This window comes from Macaca thibetana, chromosome 8 (assembly GCF_024542745.1).
Source record: "Macaca thibetana thibetana isolate TM-01 chromosome 8, ASM2454274v1, whole genome shotgun sequence".
NCBI classification, from domain to species: domain Eukaryota; kingdom Metazoa; phylum Chordata; class Mammalia; order Primates; family Cercopithecidae; genus Macaca; species Macaca thibetana.
The window spans coordinates 131113148-131132027 of NC_065585.1; the positions used below are offsets into that span (position 1 = coordinate 131113148).

Here is an 18880-nt window from a genome sequence, read left to right on the forward strand (position 1 = left end):
TGTAACTCTCTGGTGGAAAAAAAGGTGTTTAGATGATTACTACCTGAGAACATTATTTTGGCAAGAGAATGCCGGCTCTACACACCTGCTCAGGTTGGAAAAAAAAAAAAAGCAGGGTAATAGAGACCAGCAGCAAGAGTGAAATGTATAATCATTGGAGAGTAATTAATCCATGAAAGGATGCATTGTGCCCACATGGTGTTTGCCCACCTTGAATCTTTAATAATGATTAACCTTGGCCTCTTAGCCTCTTTAACTCAAGGTGGTAATGTTCTATTGAGTGAGAATAGTTGCAGAATTACGATGGGTCCCCAGTGAAATATCAGGCCAGGAACTATCACATTTGTAGTTCACTCTGGCTTGCTTTTTTAAAAGAAAAATCAGTAATTCGCCATTGAATATCTACTACATATCCAACTCTGTGCTGAGGTATGCTATGGAGAAGTCAAGGAAGAATGTATGAGACACATCCCTGCACTCCCACGAGTTTATAATTTCTTGAGGAGATGCAAACGTGGACCCATTTTAATGTAATAAAAGATACACTGTGTTAACAGCCAAACCAGAGGCCTGAACAGAGTACACGGGCAACCTGGAAGTCTGGTTTTAGGATACACTGCATTCAAAGCAATTTGCTTTTTTTCTTCAACATTTCTTGAGCACCTGTTATGTGCAAAGCAAGGAGTCAGGTGCCTTTCTGGAAAATGAAATAAACATGGCATTGTCTCTGTCTACAACTGTCCATTTAACAAACATTTCTTGAGCATCTACTACATGCGATGCTTTGAGTTCCACCTTAGGAGTTGCAGAAGGTTCAGCAAGCTCTTTACCTTCAAAGTGTATCTGGCCTATTTTGTAAAAAATAAAAGTTTTTTTTTTTTTGGTTTGTTTGTTTGTTTTTTACAAGCTTGTACTAATCCTGATCTTGGATCAAGTTGAAACAAACACAGTTAAAGGAGAGGACTATAAGGCACTCCTGGACACAGAGCTGAGCTTACCTTTGTGTTCCCTAAACAGAACAGAGGATGTGGTGAGAATCCAGGTCCTATAAGAACCTGTCTCAACAAAGGGAATCAAAGCAGGGGTCGAGCTTTGACAGTCATACTGCACAGCTGCTGATTTAATTCTTACCAACTCAATCCTGAGGATCGTTAAGGAACAGAACCCCAGTAACTGGCTTTTTAGCGCCTTGCACAGAGCCTAATCAAAAGTAGACAATTAATAGATAGCTGATAAATTAAATAATCTCTCATTGCCAGCCTTAGTCAAGAATGTAAGCTCAAAATTAGAAAGTCTTGTATGTTGAATACATATCGCTGTCAAATCAGTAATTTTTAAAGAAATTGTAGAACAAGACCCTAGGAATCAATTTCAATGGTCCCTGCTTACAGTATCATTAGATGTCCTGTGTTTCAAAGTTCCATCCCCATACTTATGGGAACAGGCCAACTATGAATTTGCCCCTGGCATGGGACAAAATATAAACATGCATTATTGGTACATATGCTTTGTTCTGTTTGCCATACTCTGTGTATCTGTGGGGGCTACTAAAATACAGCCAGTATTTATTCTCCCCTGACCAACTTGACCTCCAGCCTACTTATTTAAGTTTTGTCAAAAAGGCTAAACACAGTCCATGACGATTCTCTAAATATAGTGCTTCCTAATACAAACTGTGATTTTCAAAATGCCACCCAGAAAAGGCAGTTATGCATCAAGAGTATGGGATTTCCTAGTAAAACATTGCCACCCAACTGTCATCCATTATAGTAGAAAGGGTCTGTAGAAGAAAACATTGGAAGCTCTAATCAGATTGGATGTGGAGACTGGAGACAAACACTCGTCTCACTCATGCTACGCCCATCCTCCTGGTTCACGCCCAGAGACCATGTTTCAAGAGAGACCACACAGTGAAGTCATGTCAGTTCCTCTGGTTAGTGATGTGGCCATCTCTGCGGATAGAAACGAACTCCACTCATGACACTGTCACTACCTGTCTACTGAGAAGCAGCTCAGGAGGAGAATTAAGAGTGAGCACAAGACCAGGCGCACAAGACCAGGCACGGTGGCTCACACCTGTAATCCCAGCACTTTGGGAGGCCAAGGCAGGTGGGTCACTTGAAGTCAGGAGTTCAAGATCAGCCTGGGCAACATGGCGAAACCCCATCTCTACTAAAATACAAAAATTAGCCATGCGTGGTGGCGTGCCTATAATCCTAGCTACTTGGGAGGCTGAGGCAGGCATATAACTTGAACGCAGGAGGTGGAGGTTGCAGTAAGGCAAGGTACCACCACTGCCCTCTAGCCTGAGCAACAGAGATTCTGTCTAAAAAAATAAATAAATAAAAGAGTGAAGGGAGCAAAAGCCCAAGAATAGATTTAACCTCTGCTCCCCAGCAGCCCCACAGAAGAAGGGGTGAATTTAGCAAGTAGTGGGTTAAAATTCAAATTGGCATGAGTGATAACTTTAAAACAAAGACATCAGCTGGGCGTGGTCGCTCATGCCTGTAATCCTAACACTTTGGGAGGCTGAGGCAGGTGGATCATTTGAGCCCAGGAGTTTAAGACCAGCCTGGGAAACATGGTGAAAACCCATCTCTACAAAAATATAAAAATTAGCGGGACATGGTGGCATGCACCGGTAGTCCCAGCTACTCAGGAGGCTGGGGTGAGAGGATCACCTGAGTCTGGCAAGAGGAGTCTGTGGTGAGATGGCACCACTGCACTCCAGCCTGGGCAGCAGAGTGAGACTCTGTCTCAAAACAAAACAACACACAAAAAACAAAGACACGGCCCACTTTCTTGGGGAAATTTTCTTTTGATTAGTCTCACCTGGGGCCAGACCATTAGACACTGAAACCACATAAATCTGTCTTATTTCTTAGTCGCCTGTCACCCTCAATTCCACCCGGGCTCAGGCCTCTTCTTCTAATTTGAGGTTTCTTTGTGAAACGCTTGTCTGCACTAACCAGATGATTCTCTTTCAACTAACCTGGTCACCCAAAACTCGTTAAGTCATTTAAAACTGGGTTTGCATCTGTGAAAAAGCAAAAGGCAGAAAGCAATTTGGTTCTTTCTCATCTTAATTGTTTCCCCAGCTCTGCTGTTCTTGTTAATGTTGGCCAGGCTGGTCTCGAACTCCTTACCCCGAGTGATCCACCTGCCTCGGCCTCCCTAAGTGCTGGGATTATAGGCGTGAGCCACCATGCCTGACCAAATAGCCATTAAGTCTTAAGCATGACATTTAAACTAAGAGTCCACCTTTCTTTCCTGAAGTATTTTTGTTTCCTAACCAGCAGTACTTGTTGATCCTCATCTTATAATTCTGCCTTATACTGGGACAGGGGTGACCCAGAGACTCTGTGAGATCCATCATTCTCAGTAAGTGTGACTTTGCGGGTATAAAATCTTGCCTTGACAGCAACAGGAAGGAAGTATCCAGGCCTTGCCATACCTGCCTGGGGAGGAGGGTTGGGCATCCACTTAAACTCCTCCAAAGAAGAACTGTTCTGTGCATGAAATGAGCATGGAGAGCCTTTGTCTTGCAGGACATTCCAGCAAGAGGTTTCTCAGGAACACAAATGGGAGTTTACAAAGGTCAGTATCTCAAAAAGACAGATGAACTACTGCCAAACATTCAACACAGGACTCCAAGAAGCCAAGTCATTCTTAACATCTATTTTTTTTTCCTCCGGGTCAGAATCAGTTTTGCAAAATAGGGCAATAAACAGAACAACAGGTAAAAGAGAAAATCATTCCCTGTTCTTCCATAATGGCCTAAGGAAGCCGACAATCTGTCTTTCTCACACCACGTAAGTGGAAAGGAACAGAGTCCCATATGAAGCAACCCCTTTTTCTAGAGGTTTAAGCATAGGTAACGCACAGAATGAAGCTGATCATTAGAAATAGGATCTATTTACAAAGGGACCCATGTGAAGAAATCAAGTTGACCTTGTATGTTGCCTGAAGACCTTCCACGTTTTTCTATGTTGGAAAACTGACATCAGCCTGCCATAATTACCAGTGTGTACTGGAATTGGTGCCGGATCAACTGCTGGCTGCATTCTCACTGACACTCTGATTTGCCAACACCCTGACCTACTAGGTTGGAAGACTCTGGGGTTCCTGGCACTATCCCCAGGGGAGGTACGGAGTTCCAGAAGTAAAAGTCAGCATATGTTCCCAAGCCTGCCCTCTTATCTTCTCACAGGGAGATTCCAAAGATAATGTCGGTAATGCTTGAGAAATGAAAATGCTTCCCCAAATGAAAATATATTCTAGCTTATTTTAAATAATATAAGATGCTGTTCTTTTTCTGTGTTCTCTTAAGATAATTTTATTTTCTAGATTTTTTTTTTTTTTTGAGACAGGGCCTTCCTCTGCTGCTCAGGCTGGAGTATAGTAGCACAGTCACAGCTCACTGCAAGCTCCGCTTCCTGGGCTCAAGCCATCCTCCCACCTCAGCCCCCAGAGAAGCTGGGATGACAGGTGTGTGCCACCATGCCTGGCTAATTTTCGTATCTTTTTTGGTGGAGACTGGGTTTCACCATGTTGCCCAGGTTGGTCTCGAACTCCTGGGCTCAAGCGGTCCGCCCGCCTTGGCCTCCCAAAGTGCTACGATTACAGGCAAGAGCCACTAACTCCAGCCCTTCTTTTTAATTCTTGTTTCTCCTCTAACTTGTTTATTTTTTAAGAGCTGAAATCTTGAACCTCCGATTCCCACCGAGCTTGAGTTATATGTAATCTAAGGGTTTTATCATAACAAACTGGGCCGAAAAAACTCTGATCTCAACCCAGATGCTAATTAAAACCCTACCTGAGTCATGTTGCTACGGTTACTGGGATTTCTCCAAGCCCTGAGATTCTTAAAGGAGTAAATTTTAGTTACTTCTCCAAGGCTTAGGGTGGAGTTCCTGGGATTGAGCCATGCTAGTTCCTATAGGGTGTGGGTGTCATTGTGCAATCAACAGCCCGGGTGGCTTTTGCCTACATCATAACTAACCTTTGCATTGGATTCCATTGTTTGTCTCATTAGAGGCTTTCAATAGCAGGGTGTTATCGAAGTACTATTATCATCTCATTTTAGAGAAGAGACTCCAGACTCTCAGTTTAGAGACTGACTGACTCTTCTAGAGTAGAGACTGGAGACTCAGTCACAGTGAGTGGCTTATGCAAGGTCACTCTATTTGTAAGTGAGAGAGAGGGAATAGGAACTTGGTCTAGTGCCAATATCTATGCTTTCCACTAATTTACCCAGGACTGAGGCAGGCAGATACAATTTAGACGTTTTACTCTCATGCTCTGCTCAATTTCCATGCTCCTTGATGTCCTATAGGTTCAGGAGGAGCGTAGACTTAGGATTCTTGCGGGTATGGCAGGAACCTTAGGCTGGTTACTCTAGCTCTCCATCTCTGCTTTGTCATCTGTAAATTGGGGCTGGCAATTCCTACCTTTTAGGGCTGTTCTGAGGATGAAATGAGTTGTTATGTCTAACTCTTTTAAATCCATGCCTGGCCCATAGTGAGTGCTGTATAAACGGAAGCTCATCTTAGCTGCTGAATCCCTCATTCATTCGGGGAGTTCACGTGGCTGCCAAAGAGTCTGCAATCACCTCAGGATCTGGAAGACGTCTGTTCTGCATGGTGGGCGGCCAATGCAATTCCAGAACAAAGTAGTGGTCATGAGAAAAAAACCCACGTTAGATCCCATCAGTGCCTGAGACGCCTTGATGTTCAAAGTCAAGTGTCCTAACTGCTTCTCTCTGTGGTCAATTTCCTTGTTTCTGACATCAGCCCAGAGGCACATCAGCTGAAACAGAACCACTGGAAATGACATGACTCAAGCAAGTCTGTTCAGAAAGGCTGTAATTTTTTGAAAAACAGTAGGTTTCTCCTTTTCCTAACAGGAATCAGTTTTGTTCTAATCGAAAGAAATTTTTTTCCCCCAGCATTTAAGTCCCATCCACAGCTCAATAGCTTAAAAAAAAAAAAAGACCATTTATTTTTCTTGAGCCTTTAAAAGGCACTTTAAACTGGTAGGAGATAGCAGGGAAGCAGTAGAGAAAACTGAGTTTCAGCATGCTAACATGAAACTACATTTTTTTTCTCTAAAAACCCACGTCTGAGGGTTCCTAACCATGTGTAAAGCTTCCTATTTTCTGCTTTTGGCCCCAAGACCTAATCACCATTGTGGTAACAGTTTATTGGACACACATTTATTTGGCATTAACTGTTTGCTTCCCCAAATCTTTTTTTTTTTTTTTTTTTTTTTTTTTTTTGAGAAGGAGTCTCGCTCTGTCTCCCAGGCTGGAGTGTAGTGGCTGGATCTCTGCTCACTGCAAGCTCTGCCTCCCAGGTTCACACCATTCTCCTGCCTCAGCCTCCTGAGTAGCTGGGACTATAGGCACCTGCCACCGCGCCCGGCTAATTTTCTTTGTATTTTAAGTAGAGACAGGGTTTCACCGTATTAGCCAGGATGGTCTCGATCTCCTGACCTTGTGATTCACCCGCCTTGGCCTCCCAAAGTGCTGGGATTACAGGCGTGAGCCACTGTGCCCGGCCTTCCCTCCCCAAATCTTTAAAAAATATTTTTTAATATTTTTTAAATCTCCCTAAATCTTATAGCATAACCTCCTTTTGCCCTCTTTTGCATGTTTAAATTAAATGAAAATATTCAGGACTTCCTGGAAAAAAAGCCTACTGAAGACACTTCAGAGAACTGGGCAATAAAAAGAGGACCAGACTATAAAAATGCAGGCACCAAACAAATGGCAACAGCTTGGTGGCGCTTCTTGGAAAGATTGATTTCAAATCACCAATCCCAAGCAGGGCCCCACATGTAGGTTTTTTTGCTGGATACAAAGAGGCCACAACTCCTGCTCTCCTGCTCTCCCAGGGCTGCACTGGGACCCTGGGGGAAATTTACATAAAGGCACAAGGGCCTTTGGGCAGATTCTGGGGCCCAGGTCTGAAAGCTTTCATGAGGGCAAAGGTTTCTGGAAGAGCCCTTTGCCCTGCAGAGAGAGTCCCAGGCAGACAATGGTACTCACCTCGACTTTGGAGGTGGAGGAGGAGGTGAGAATGTCTCAATCCCACTTCTGTCCTTGGGGAACTCAAAGGCAAAAGAGGCCGATTTGCTCATCCCAGTCCCAACTTTGCTGTTCTGCCCAGAGGAGCCATCTGTGGGGTGGAGACGGTGCCAGGTCGTGGAGTTTGAATGGTCCGTGGGGCCATTTTTGGTCTCTCTTCCCCAGCTGTGACTCAGCAATTCCTGCTCCACCTCCTCTTCTTCCTCTATCCGGCACTGACGACTCCAGGTGCCTGCCTGGAACCTGGGCCGCCTCTGGTCCAAGGCTGAGGTCACAGGCTGGGGACACCTGGATGGGTCACTGAGAGTGACACCGTTGGTCCGGCAGGGAGGAATGGGGTCAGCAGGGCCTCGGGATGGAGGCTGGGGCCCAATGCCGCTGCTGCCAGAGCTCCCATCACTGAGGTCAGCCAGCGGTGACACTGGGGGCCCTCCGGCAGATGGTGACACCGGGGACCCTCCAGGGCTACTCTTGGACAACTTGGGGGGAATGGCGGGCCTCTCCTTGGGCTTGCTCTCCTTTGCACTGTGAGCATGGCTTTCCCTGGAGCTCAGCCCCTGCCTAGCCAAAGTCTCCTCTTCACCCACCTCGGAGTTCTGGCTCCCAGGCCCTGGCGGCCACTGCACCCCCACGGCAGAGTCAGGGCTGCTCAGGTAGATCGTCCGATGGTCCTCTTCCGGGTGGGCCGCCATGACGGTGATGGTGGCTGCCACCTGGGGAGTTGGGTCTGGGCTGTCCTGGCCCCAGCCAGATGCTGTTTTCTGGGCCCAGGCATTACCTGTCCATACCTGGCCCTGGCCTTGACCCTGGCCTTGGCCCTGCGCAGCTGCTGCGTGTTCTGTCTTGGCCTGTGGCTTGGAAGGCACCGGAGCTGCCTTCTTCCTCTTGGTACTCTCAGCATAGATGGGTTCAGGCTGTGTAGCCTCCCTGGGGTGGGCCGGGGGCTGGGGCTCCCCCGTCAGCCCAAGGCATCTGCTAGAGGCCACCCCTGGGCAGCCAAGGTCCTGCTGCTTCTCTGGGGTAGGTTCCTTCATGAGGGAACAGTAATCACTCTCGAGATGGGGGACGAAGGGGTTGCTGGCGCCGCTGCCGCTGCCGCTGCCACAGGCGAGGCCGTCAGAAGAAGTGGCAGCCTCCGAGGTGAAGGACGCTTTCTTGGGGCCCAGGCAGGATGGGTGGGCAGTGGGGCCCTGGCTACAGCACTCCTTGGGGAAGCTCAGGCCCCGCTTCTCCTGCTCTGTGGGCCCTGCACACTTCCCCTGCTCCCAGCACGTGGGTGAGCCGTCCCTGCCACTACGCCTGCCCCGGGAGCCTGCAGCCTGGGAGGCAGCCTTGGCAACAGGGCTCCCAGGGCAGCAATCCAGAATGGAGCAGTACTCTCCGCCCTCGCTGTCCCCGGAGGGCGAGCACCTTTGATCACCGTCATCCTCCGAGGGCAGGGATTCCCGCAGGGGCCCAGGACCCTGGTGACAGCCAGATGTGGTCCCAGCAAAGGCAGCCAGTTTCTGGCGGAAGCTCCCCTGGGTGGAGGGCCGGTCTTGGTAAGGAAATGAGGGTTTTTCTTTGTGCCCAGCCTTGTCGTCAGGGAAGCTCACTGGGTGGAAAGCAATGTTCCTCTCGCCGCGGGGCTCAAGGTTGTGCAGGCCAACCATGGTGTAAGCTGGGGGACAGCGAGGGGAGTTGCCGTCAGGGGAGGTAGAGGGACCAGCAGGCTTCTGTACACCTCGGAAGCTGCCCAGGTAGACAACGGGGGCATCCTCCTGCTTCGGGAGGGGAAGCTTGCCGGGCGCTCGTCTCCAGATGACCTACACACAAGCCCAACGCAAAAAGACTTATATTAGAACTTGTCATAGAAAAAAGAGAGAGAGGAAAAGTGAGAGGGAAGGGCAATGATACTGTAGATTGTCTTCTGTAGTGCAGTGCAGGGGCGCTGGGGCCGGGGATTCAGTGCACGCCCACCTTCTGATCTCCCTACGGCCCTGTGATCATTGCTGGGGCACCCGCTGAGCCATTTGTCTTCCCAGACACTGAGCCGTGCTTCCCACCCATGGATTGTAATGCTTTTGGCTTAAGTCTGTGAAGTAGGAAAAGAAAAATATAACTCTGAAAAAGGACACTTTACCTTCTTCCTCCCTTGCAACTTCTCTCACCCAGTGGAAAATGGAGCTTGGGGTTTTGTTTAATTTTTGCTTTGAGTTTGTGAGTTTTTTGATAACCCAGTCACAGCGCATGCCTGAAGAAATCGAAGTCGTTAAGTGTTTTGAAAACACACGGGACACACTGGAGCCAGGCGCCGTGGCTCACACCTGTAATCCCAGCACTATGGGAGGCTGAGGAGGGCAGATTGCTTGAGCCCAGGAGTTCAAGACGAGCCTGGGCAACATGGCAAAATCCCATCTCTACAAAAAAAATACAAAACCTTGCTGGGCGTGGTGCTGTGAGCCTGTAGTCCCAGCTACTTTGGAGGCTGAGGTGGAAGGATGGCTTGAGCCCAGGAGGCGGAGGTTGCAGTGACCCAAATCATGCCACCACATTCCAGCCTGGGCGACAGAGCCAGACTCTGTCTCAAAAAAAAAAAAAAAAAAAAGAAAGAAAGAAAAAAGAAAGAAAAAAGAAACACATTGGGTGGGTGGGTGTGGGCAGAACAGGAGAGTGAGGGGTGGTTTCTGAACTGGATCAGGGTGAGCGGTGGCTTCTGAACTGGATCTGGGCTTCCTCGCTTCTTTCTGTGCTTTGCTTCCAACTATGCCAGAGGTCCTCTTTCTCCCACCTACAGCAGTGACCTCAGCCTGAGCCTGTGCGAGTGGTTGGACTCGTTGGGCTATGAGACAAAGATGTGGACTGGTCAATACCACCCCTGAAGTCACCGTTTCCTCCTCCTTCTGGTCTAAAGTCCTCCCTTACCCCCACTTTTAGAAGCAGCCTCAAAGCAGGGCCTGCCTCTGGCTTCTTTCCCAGGTGGTTCTGAGCTTAAAGAGTCCCTGGCTCAGGTTGGTGAAGGCTGAAGGTATTGAGAATGGCCTGGAGAATGGGTGTAATCAGTTTAGGAAAAAACAGAGCAGCCCGGAAGGGGACATCAAGTTCATCGCAACCCAAGGAAATGCCTTTCCTTAATGAAGCCTCCCCTGATTTAGAATTGACGTTAGCTTTCATATATACTCACAGCCTTCCTCACCTACTCGCCATATTGGTCAAGAAAACTAGAACAGGCAGAGAGGTCAAACAGGTAGCAAGCAGTTCCTAGAACATGTCTTAGCCACATAGCTTCCTAAATGTGTCTAAAGACAGCAGATGCCAGCAGCCCTGGGTTATGTGCCCTTTGACTTTGTAAAGGTTACCTGTAGAATGAGCAGAATGGTCTGGCCTCTAGGGTGTAACTGTTTTTAGTGACCCTAGAAAAAAAGCTGGTAAAATCCAAGCTTCAAAATTGGAAACAGGAGTACTGGCTGGGTATTAGATAATATTAAGGAATTACTGCTAATATTTCGAAGTGTGGAGCCAGGTATGGTGGCTTACGCCTATAATCCCAGCACTATGGGAGGCTGAGGCAGATGGATTACTTGAGCCTAGGAGTTCGAGACCAGGAATTTAAGACCAGCCTGGGCAACATAGTAAGATCCGATCTCCACCAAAAAAAAAAAAAAAGTAACCAAGCATGGTGGCATGCACCTCTAGTCTCAGCTTCCTAGGAGGCTGAGGCAGGAGAATCACTTGAGCCTGGGAGGCGGAGGTTGCAGTGAGCCAAGATCTCAATGCTGCACTTCAGTCTGAGCAACAGTGAGACTGTCTCAACAAAATAATAATAATAAAATAAAAATTAAAAACTAAAAAAACAGGCCAGGTGTGGTGGCTCACACCTGTAATCTCAGCACTTTGGGAGTCCGAGGTGGGTGGATCACTTGAGGTCAGGAGTTAGACACCAGTCTAACCAACTAACCAACATGGTGAAACCTCGTCTCTACTAAAAATACAAAAATTAGTTGGGCATGGAGGTATGCGCCTATAGCCCCAGTTGCTTGGGAGGGTGAGGCAGGAGAATCGCTTGAACCCTAGAGGTGGAAGGTGCAGTGAGCTGAGATCACATCACTGCATTCCAACCTGGGTGACAGAAAAAAAAATTAGTGGTGCCTCACGTCTATAATCACAGCACTTTGGGAGGCCGAGGTGGGCAGATCACGAGGTCAAGAGATCGAGGCCAACATGGTGAAACCTATCTCTACTAAAAACACAAAAATTAGCAGGGCATGGTGGCAGGCGCCTGTAATCCCAGCTACTCAGGAGGCTGAGGCAGGAGAATCGCTTGAACTAGGGAGTCGGAAGTTGCAGTGAGCAGAGATCGTGCCACTACACTCCAGCCTGGGTGACAGAGCAAGACTCCATCTCAAAAAAAAAAAAAAAAAAAATTAAGCGTGATGATGGTATTGTGGTTATGTTTTTCATAAAGACTTTATCTTTGAAAGGTATGTATTGAAATGATGTGATATCTGGGGTTTGCTTTAAAATCATAAGGAAGAGGGATCAGTGCGGGGGGGAGGTGAAATGAGATTGGTCATGAGTTGATGGTTGCTGAAGTTCATATTGAAGGGTATTGGGTGCATGCGATTCACTTTGCAATTACTGCTACTTGTGTATATATTTAAAATGATCTATTAAGAAAATTTAAAACTTTTTTTAAAAAGCTTCATTTTTTGTCTGCCCTACACAGTCTGCAAATCACAGGAGGAAATTCTGGGGGACTAGATTAGCCTAAAGGGACAGAGAGAAAGGAGAGCAGCTACAGCGAATCCCAGGCAAAAGCCATCTCAGGGCCAGCTGACAGGAAGCCATCCTGCAGGTTTCTTGCTGGAACAGCCCTCCCTGGCTGCCAGCCAGTCACCAAGCGTTCAAACAGGAGCAGCCCCTGTAAAAATACCACGAGTGTTAGTCAGCCTCACCTGCGAGACTTCGGCACTCAGGCCGGCCTCTGTCCACACATCAGAGGCCTCGGAGCTCATCATGGTGGGCTTCACGGCAATTGTGGGCTTGGAGTAAGGTGAGCTGTTCACACCTTCATCTTCCAGGCGGCAGTTCTCAGGCCTGGGAGGCAGGCGCGGTGGAGGGGGCAGGCTGCCCGCTCTGGGCTGGGGAGGGCCGGCCACCAGCTGGTGGTCGCTCCGCAGGCAGAAGCAGTTCTTGCAGGACCCGGGCTTCCAGATGTGCTCCACAAAGTCACTGCACGCAGACATTTTCAGGCTCTCGGGTTTCAGGCGGAGGGTCTGGTGCATCTTGAGCCGACAGGCTGCTGGTTCATCTTGCGCCCGGCTCTCTGGTGTGGTCTTGCGGGATTCAGAGGTGGGTCACAGAGTGGCTTCCTAGAAAGGCAGGACACTTTCCTGATTAGAGATTTGCCATGCCAGACAATGGGTGCACTATCGATTACAATCTCATTATTTGATCAGGGAGGAGAAGGAGGAGAAAAAGGTAAAGATTAGGATCCCGTTTATTTTGTGGCCCTTACCCATCTGTCACAAGGCTCTTAGACATTCTCTGGTGGTGTGGCCTTATCAGAAGCTGTAAAAACTAAACACAGCCTTGTTGCTTTAAAAGAGTACATAAAAGACATTTCAGTCCCCTAAAATCCTGGGTGAGGAGTCCCCTAAAATCCTGGGTGAGGAGTCCCCTAACATCCTTGGAGGTTTGGGGCAGTTATGGGAAGAAATCACATAGGGTTTAAGATGAGAAGCCGGTACCTCATCCATGTATTCCCTGCCACCGGGGGCCTAGAGTCTGGGACGCTGACCCAGAGAAACAAGAACTATCAAGTAGTACAGCAAATAAAAACAATGGCTTTTGGAAAATAACCCACAATTTTTGAACAAGAACTGTGTGAGAGGGGAGGCAGGTCTAGGCCCTGAAATGGTCATTGTATTCCAGACTTCCAACCAGGTGGAGATAGGAAAGGCTGGGAAAGGGGAGAAGTGGGGTGCTGCCCTGTCCTCCAGACCTTGTGGAGAGGTCTGGCATCTTGAGAAATATCCCTTGCTTAATATACATTACTTGACCGTGTGCTGCTGAGGTCCACAATGCTGGGTGCTATAGGCCAAAGGAGCAAACCAATAGCAAGACAAACTCATGGTCAAAGGTGACTGGATAGATGATAAGAGAGAGAAGAGATTAACGAAGAGCTATTTCCCAGTGATGGCTCTGGAGAGAAGGCAATTGGCTTGCTCAAAGAGTTCATTGCTTCTGAGAGTAAAACTGCAAGTGACAGTTTACACCATGGTCCCTTGTAAATCCACCATTGAGAAGGAGCTCAAAGGGTTGCAGTCATTAACTGATTACCTTGAAATCATTCCATCAGGTAGCTGTTGTCCCCATTTTACAGGTGGGGAAACTATGACAAAAACAAGAACTTGCACCAGCCCATAGACACAGAGAGTTTGCCTGTTCTGGAAACAGAAGCCAACTTTGCAGGCGACTCCTCACTGCAGTGGTGATCTGCGTGTTGCTCCTGGCTCTTCTTAGCCTATTTAAAATGAACTGACTTCCCATAAGGAGAATGTTCAAGAGAAAAATCTTCCTTAAGAACGTAAGTTAAACAGGTTCTCATTATATAGGGAGCATTTTGCCTTAGGGTTTGCTCTCCACTTTCCTCCCATAAGGATCTGCCTGAAGTTTGATAATCTCTAAACTGTCAACAGGACTAACCAAGTGGAATGAGCCTGGTAACCCCAAAATCATTCCAGAGTGTTTGCGGGAAGTGCTCTCTCTTATCTCCACGCTCACAGACAGGGGCGTTCATTCAACAAGTGCTGAAGCTATATGTGCCTCTTTTCCCTCCAAAGTGAAAAGTGGGTTGGGGCCAGGCGTGGCGGCTCACGCCTGTAATCCCAGCACTTTGGGAGGCCAAGGTGGGTGGATCACCTGAGGTCAGGGGTTCGAGACCAGCCTGACCTACATGGAGAAACCCCATCTTCGCTAAAAATGCTGGGCGTGGTGGTGCATGCCTGTAATCTCAGCTACTTGGGAGGTTGAGGCAGGAGAATCGAGGCAGGAGAATCGAGGCAGGAGAATCGAGGCAGGAGAATCGCTTGAACTCAGGAGGCGGAGGTCGTGGTGAGCCAAGATTGCGCCACTGCACTCCAACCTGGACAACAAGAGTGAAATCTCTTTCTCAAAAAAAAAAATGGGTTGGAAGTGGTGGCTCACACCTATAATCCCACCACTTTGGGAGGCCGAGGCAGGAGGATCGCTTGAGCCCAGGAGTTTGAGAACAGCCTGGGCAACACAGAGCTACCCTGTCTTTACAAAAATAATAATTATAAAAAAAATTATCCAGGTGTTGGAGTGCATGCCTATGGTCCCAGTTACTTGGGAGACTGAAGTAGGAGGATTGCCTGAGCCCTGATCACACCACTGTACTCTGGCCTGGGTGACAAGAGTGAGACCCTGTCTAAAAAACAAAACAAAACGAAAGTTAAGAATAAAGCCCACTGCATCTTTACACTAAATAAATCATCTGAAATAAAAGAAAAGTATCTTTTAGCAATCATCGTTAGGGTCTCACAGGTCCTTTTCTTTAAGAAGACTGTTAGCTAGGTTCTTCTCCTCCTCCAAATACGCCCAAGTAGCAGGTTCCTTCTTTGCCAAGTTCTCCAGAAGAGGTCACACTGGGCTTCAACACGCTGAGGAAACAGCCAGGTTTTATAATCTCAGGCCACAGAGAACTATAGGCTTGTTGCTAAGTTTTGGGAGGCGGAAAAAGCAGAGGAAGTATTCTAGCCTTCAGGAACAGGCAGTAGGTTCCTTCCTGGGAAGCTGATGGGTGAACACTGCCTACACCTTCTAGGCCACAGAAAGGACACTGTCCAGCCCACCTCCACTGCAGGCAGAGGCTCCCATGCCTGCTCCATGGGATGGAGGAAGACAGCTTGGAAACCAGCCCTGTGTGGGCTCTGCAAGTTCCCACAGCTCCTCCTGACAAGGGGCTATCTGAGGAGGTGGGGGCCCAACCACTTCCTCAGGGGCTACCACAGATTCACAAAACAGCAGTTTTGCTTGGCAACATGTTGCCTTCTCAACAGGCAAGTAAGAACACAAACTTGTTATTGGGGAAGGGGCGACATTGGTACCACAGGCCCTACTTTCTAAGATTCCCCAACCTTTGCACAGCCCTGGGAGTGTGGAAGGATCTGGATTGCTAGCATGGGGGAAGTTTCCTTGAGAATGTCTCACCAGTTTACGAGCACTCTCCACTCTGAAATTTCAGAGCATCCTCAGCTCTGAAATTCTTGGATGTTTAGACATGCAACTTTCATCACACGACTGCCGGGGATGGATGCAAAGATTTTTAAAGGGAAGTCATTGAATAAGAAGAGAACAAACGAAGCCCTGGGCTTCCCACTGTCATTGACTCACTGCATCCTGTTAAAACTGGTTTCTCAGTCACAGCAAACAGAATTTACCACCGCATGCAGCCAAAAAAAAAAAAAAAAAAAAAAAGGCTGTTTTCCCGTTGCACTTCTGTGCTTGCTTGGAATTATCTCCTATTTGTTTTAAGTAAAAGATGGTGAGAAACACAAGTGGCACGAAGCCTTGCCTCGCCTTGCCTGGTACAGCAGTGCCAGCTCTCCACAGCATGGGGAAGGCACTTCCCAGCCCACATTCCTTACCTCTGAGGGGAGGCGGCCCCCAGAATTATGCAAATCCCCCCATTTCAGTAGGAGGCTGCAGTGTCAGATTCAAAAAAAGAGCTCAGCATTCTTTCTGATCCAAGTCATGAAAAAAATGTCTTTGCCTCTGCAAACTTCTGCACTAGATTTGTGGCTACAGTTTGCAAGACTGAAGCTGTCAGATACACTCCCACCCCATTTCAAAAAAGAATCTGAAGAATCAAGGTGGCCAGACCTACAAGATTAAATATTTTGGCCCAAAATACCCCCTCAGACTTACATCAGAAGTTGCTTATGCCTTATCCTGAAGTGACAGAATTCCAGAAAACATTCACCTAAATTTTTTTTTTTCTACATTTACAGTGAAATGAATGCAACACCAGAAAAAGGAAAGAAATGTGTGTGGAAAGTGTCTGAACTTCAGCACACTCCACTGGCCAGGGTTGACCAGGCAGAAAGGAGAAAGTGACAACTTTACCACCCGCTAGCCCCCTGCCTCCCCACTCACACAGAGTGTAAATTATTATATTCACCCAACTTTTCCTTTTCTTTTTTCTTCCTCCAGTGCTGTGGAATCTAATCTCAGAGGGAGGAATGCGGTTTTGCACCCACTACAGTCGAAACCAACCAGACCTCAGGAGAGCAAAATAACTGCGGAATTCCCTAGGGCTTCCTGTCAAATTTCCTTCTCAGAAAGGGAAGGGGGAGAGAAGTTGTTCAGGATAGTTCAGGCCAGTGATCAGGAAAGCCTTCTGAACCTGACTCCGGACTGAATGCATGGCAAAACTCCTCGTCCCTAGACCATTGGGTTTTGCTGTCGGCTCTGCAAGACCATGTGCAGGGTGAGCTTACTTGAGAGAAACGCACACACCGTGAGCTGGCGCTCTCCGCTGCGAATGCCCGGCCGCCTCCATGCCCAGCAGAGGATTCTGCGTTCTAAGTGTGTGTGTCCCCGGATACCAGCAAAGGTTAAGAACGTGCTCACAGCATGCGTTTCAGAGGGCTCAGCCAGGGCTTGGGGGAAAGGGCATCATCTCGTTGCCTCTGGAGCCCCGCTGCTGCATACCTGGGAGCTACCCTGGACCCCCAAACCATCCCCCCGGGTCCTGGTCCCAGCAGCCAGGCGGCCTTCCGTCTCCGCCCCTTGACAATACTCTATCGGTGGAAAGCAGTCCTCAAAGCGCTTCAGTCTCCCGCCGCAAACAGAGCAGCGAGACCAGAGAAACCATCCTAACAGTCGGTCCTCCCTCCTGGAACTCGTAGGAAAGTTTCCCCGTTTTAAAGAGCGCGATTCTCGAATGGATCGACAACACCCTCCAGCTCCCCGGTCCTCCCGGCCGGGCGCCTCCCTGCACCTCGGGCACCACCCCGGGCTCACGCGGCCCCGGCGCTACCCACTCCCCGAGTGGCCGCCTGTCACCCCAGGGGTCGCCTGCTCGGCGATCGCAGCGCCCCTCCAAAGCTCCCCTCTGCGACCACGCTCGCCAGACAAAAAGAGGCCGAATTTGGAGAGCGCGTCGCAGGCTCACCTCGGGGCTGCGCTTCCTCTGCCCCTCCGTCGGTCTCCAAGCCGCCCGCCGCCCGGCCGGAGCATTGTTCGCTGAAGGTCTGCGCGCGGTGCGTGCCCGGCCGCTGGCGGGTGGCGTCTGCCTGGGCCCGGCGGCCGGGTGGCAGCTGCGAGCGCGGCTCCGCCCCCTCCGCCTCCGGTGACGCCGCCCGCCCCGGCTCTCGCCGCACCTCCGCAGTCCCTGCCGCTGCCCGGCCCCGCCTGGACCGCGCGCCCCGCCGCCCGGCTCGCGCCTGCCGCTTCCACCCGGCGGGCTCCTACCCCCAGGGCCCCGACTCCTTCAAAGTCTCCACGCCCCGGGCCTCCCTCTCTTGCCCACCCTCCCGCCCCCGACCGCCAGGCTCCGCCCCCAGCCCCAGACTTGGTGCTGGCTGACCCCGGAGCTCAGCACCCGTTTGCACCCGCTCCTCAGTGGGGACCCTGCACAGCCCTGCAGAGGCGAGCTCTAGCGTTCCAATCCTCCTTTGGCCACCATGCATGTATAGGTGCCCGGCATCGCTTCATTCAGCCGGCCCTGCGGGACCCTGGGAAGAGAGGGAGAAGGAAGGGGAAACGAGGAAGTGAGGGGTCGGGAGTGGAATACCAGGTCAGGGTCCGAGGCGGGCTCTGAAAGCCACGTGAGCACAGCGAGCCTCAGCTCCCCCTACCCCTGGGAAGAGGGTGGCGCTGGAGGGAGCAGGGCTGGGAGTCCTGGTGGCGGGTTCCAGGTTCCGCTTAGTCCCTGGACTGCAGGCCTCTGCCAAATTGTTTGACTTCTTTGAACTTTAGTTTTCTGGATGTAGAATGCAAGCGTTGCACTGCAGGGAGCTGGCCTTCTACCATGCTGGGACATCCAAGTCTTCCGCAGCCCAGTAATACACCTGTGTTTACACCGTTTCCAGTAAGTGAGTCATTCACTGAGATAGAACGAGTTCGAGATAGTCCTTGAGCTAAAAACTCTTTTAACTGGGAGTATAATAGCTTAAGACCCAGTCAGTCCTGTAGCTTGACCTGGGTGTTTACTCGGGGAGCCAGGGCTACGGTCACCTCCTAGGGCCATGCCAGGTGGGTAGAATTCAGTGAAATGGAACAGGAAGAGGACCCTACCTCCCCCAAAAAATGCAACACCAGCGGCTTCTCTCACCCTTTCCCCCCTCCCCAGAAAGGCAGTTTATTGTGACTCTAATGAAGGTCCTCTGCCAGTGAGCCTGCGAGCCCCCACCTGCTGAGAGGAGGAAGATGGGCCCCCATCCCCACCCCTAGATCCCTGGCTCTCCTCCTTGCTGCTGTGGGTGTGGACAGAGAGGGAAGATGTGTATTTGAGGTTTGGCTTCTGCGTGAGGAAAGGGAAAAAAGGATCCAGGGAATGCTTCCTCATGTTCCAGTGACACCCATTCCTCCTAAGAGGATAGAATCTGGGGGAAGCTGTAGAGGGATGGGAATGCAATAGACATTCCTTAACGACCTACCCAGCGCTAAGCAACCCTATGAGGAGAGCATCATTATCCCCATTCTACAGATAGGAAAACTGAGGCTCAGGAGGCCGCACAATTTGCCAGGGTTCCTCAGTTGAAAAGTAGTAGTACTAAGGTAGGA

The 18880-nt window shown here is 49.5% G+C and overlaps 1 protein-coding gene across 1 annotated transcript in view; it reads right to left on the bottom strand.

Annotated features, from left to right (window-relative positions):
• Positions 1-17445, bottom strand: part of PRAG1 (PEAK1 related, kinase-activating pseudokinase 1) — a 68099-nt gene extending 50654 nt beyond the window's left edge. The window contains exons 1-3 of the mRNA XM_050800257.1: positions 17268-17445; positions 12022-12438; positions 7049-8892 (exon numbers count right to left, since the gene is read on the bottom strand). Of these exons, the coding sequence (XP_050656214.1) occupies positions 7049-8892; positions 12022-12351 (2174 nt within the window). The 5' untranslated portion in view covers positions 12352-12438; positions 17268-17445. The remainder of the gene's footprint in view (positions 1-7048; positions 8893-12021; positions 12439-17267) is intronic.
• Positions 17446-18880: the final 1435 nt, after the last annotated feature.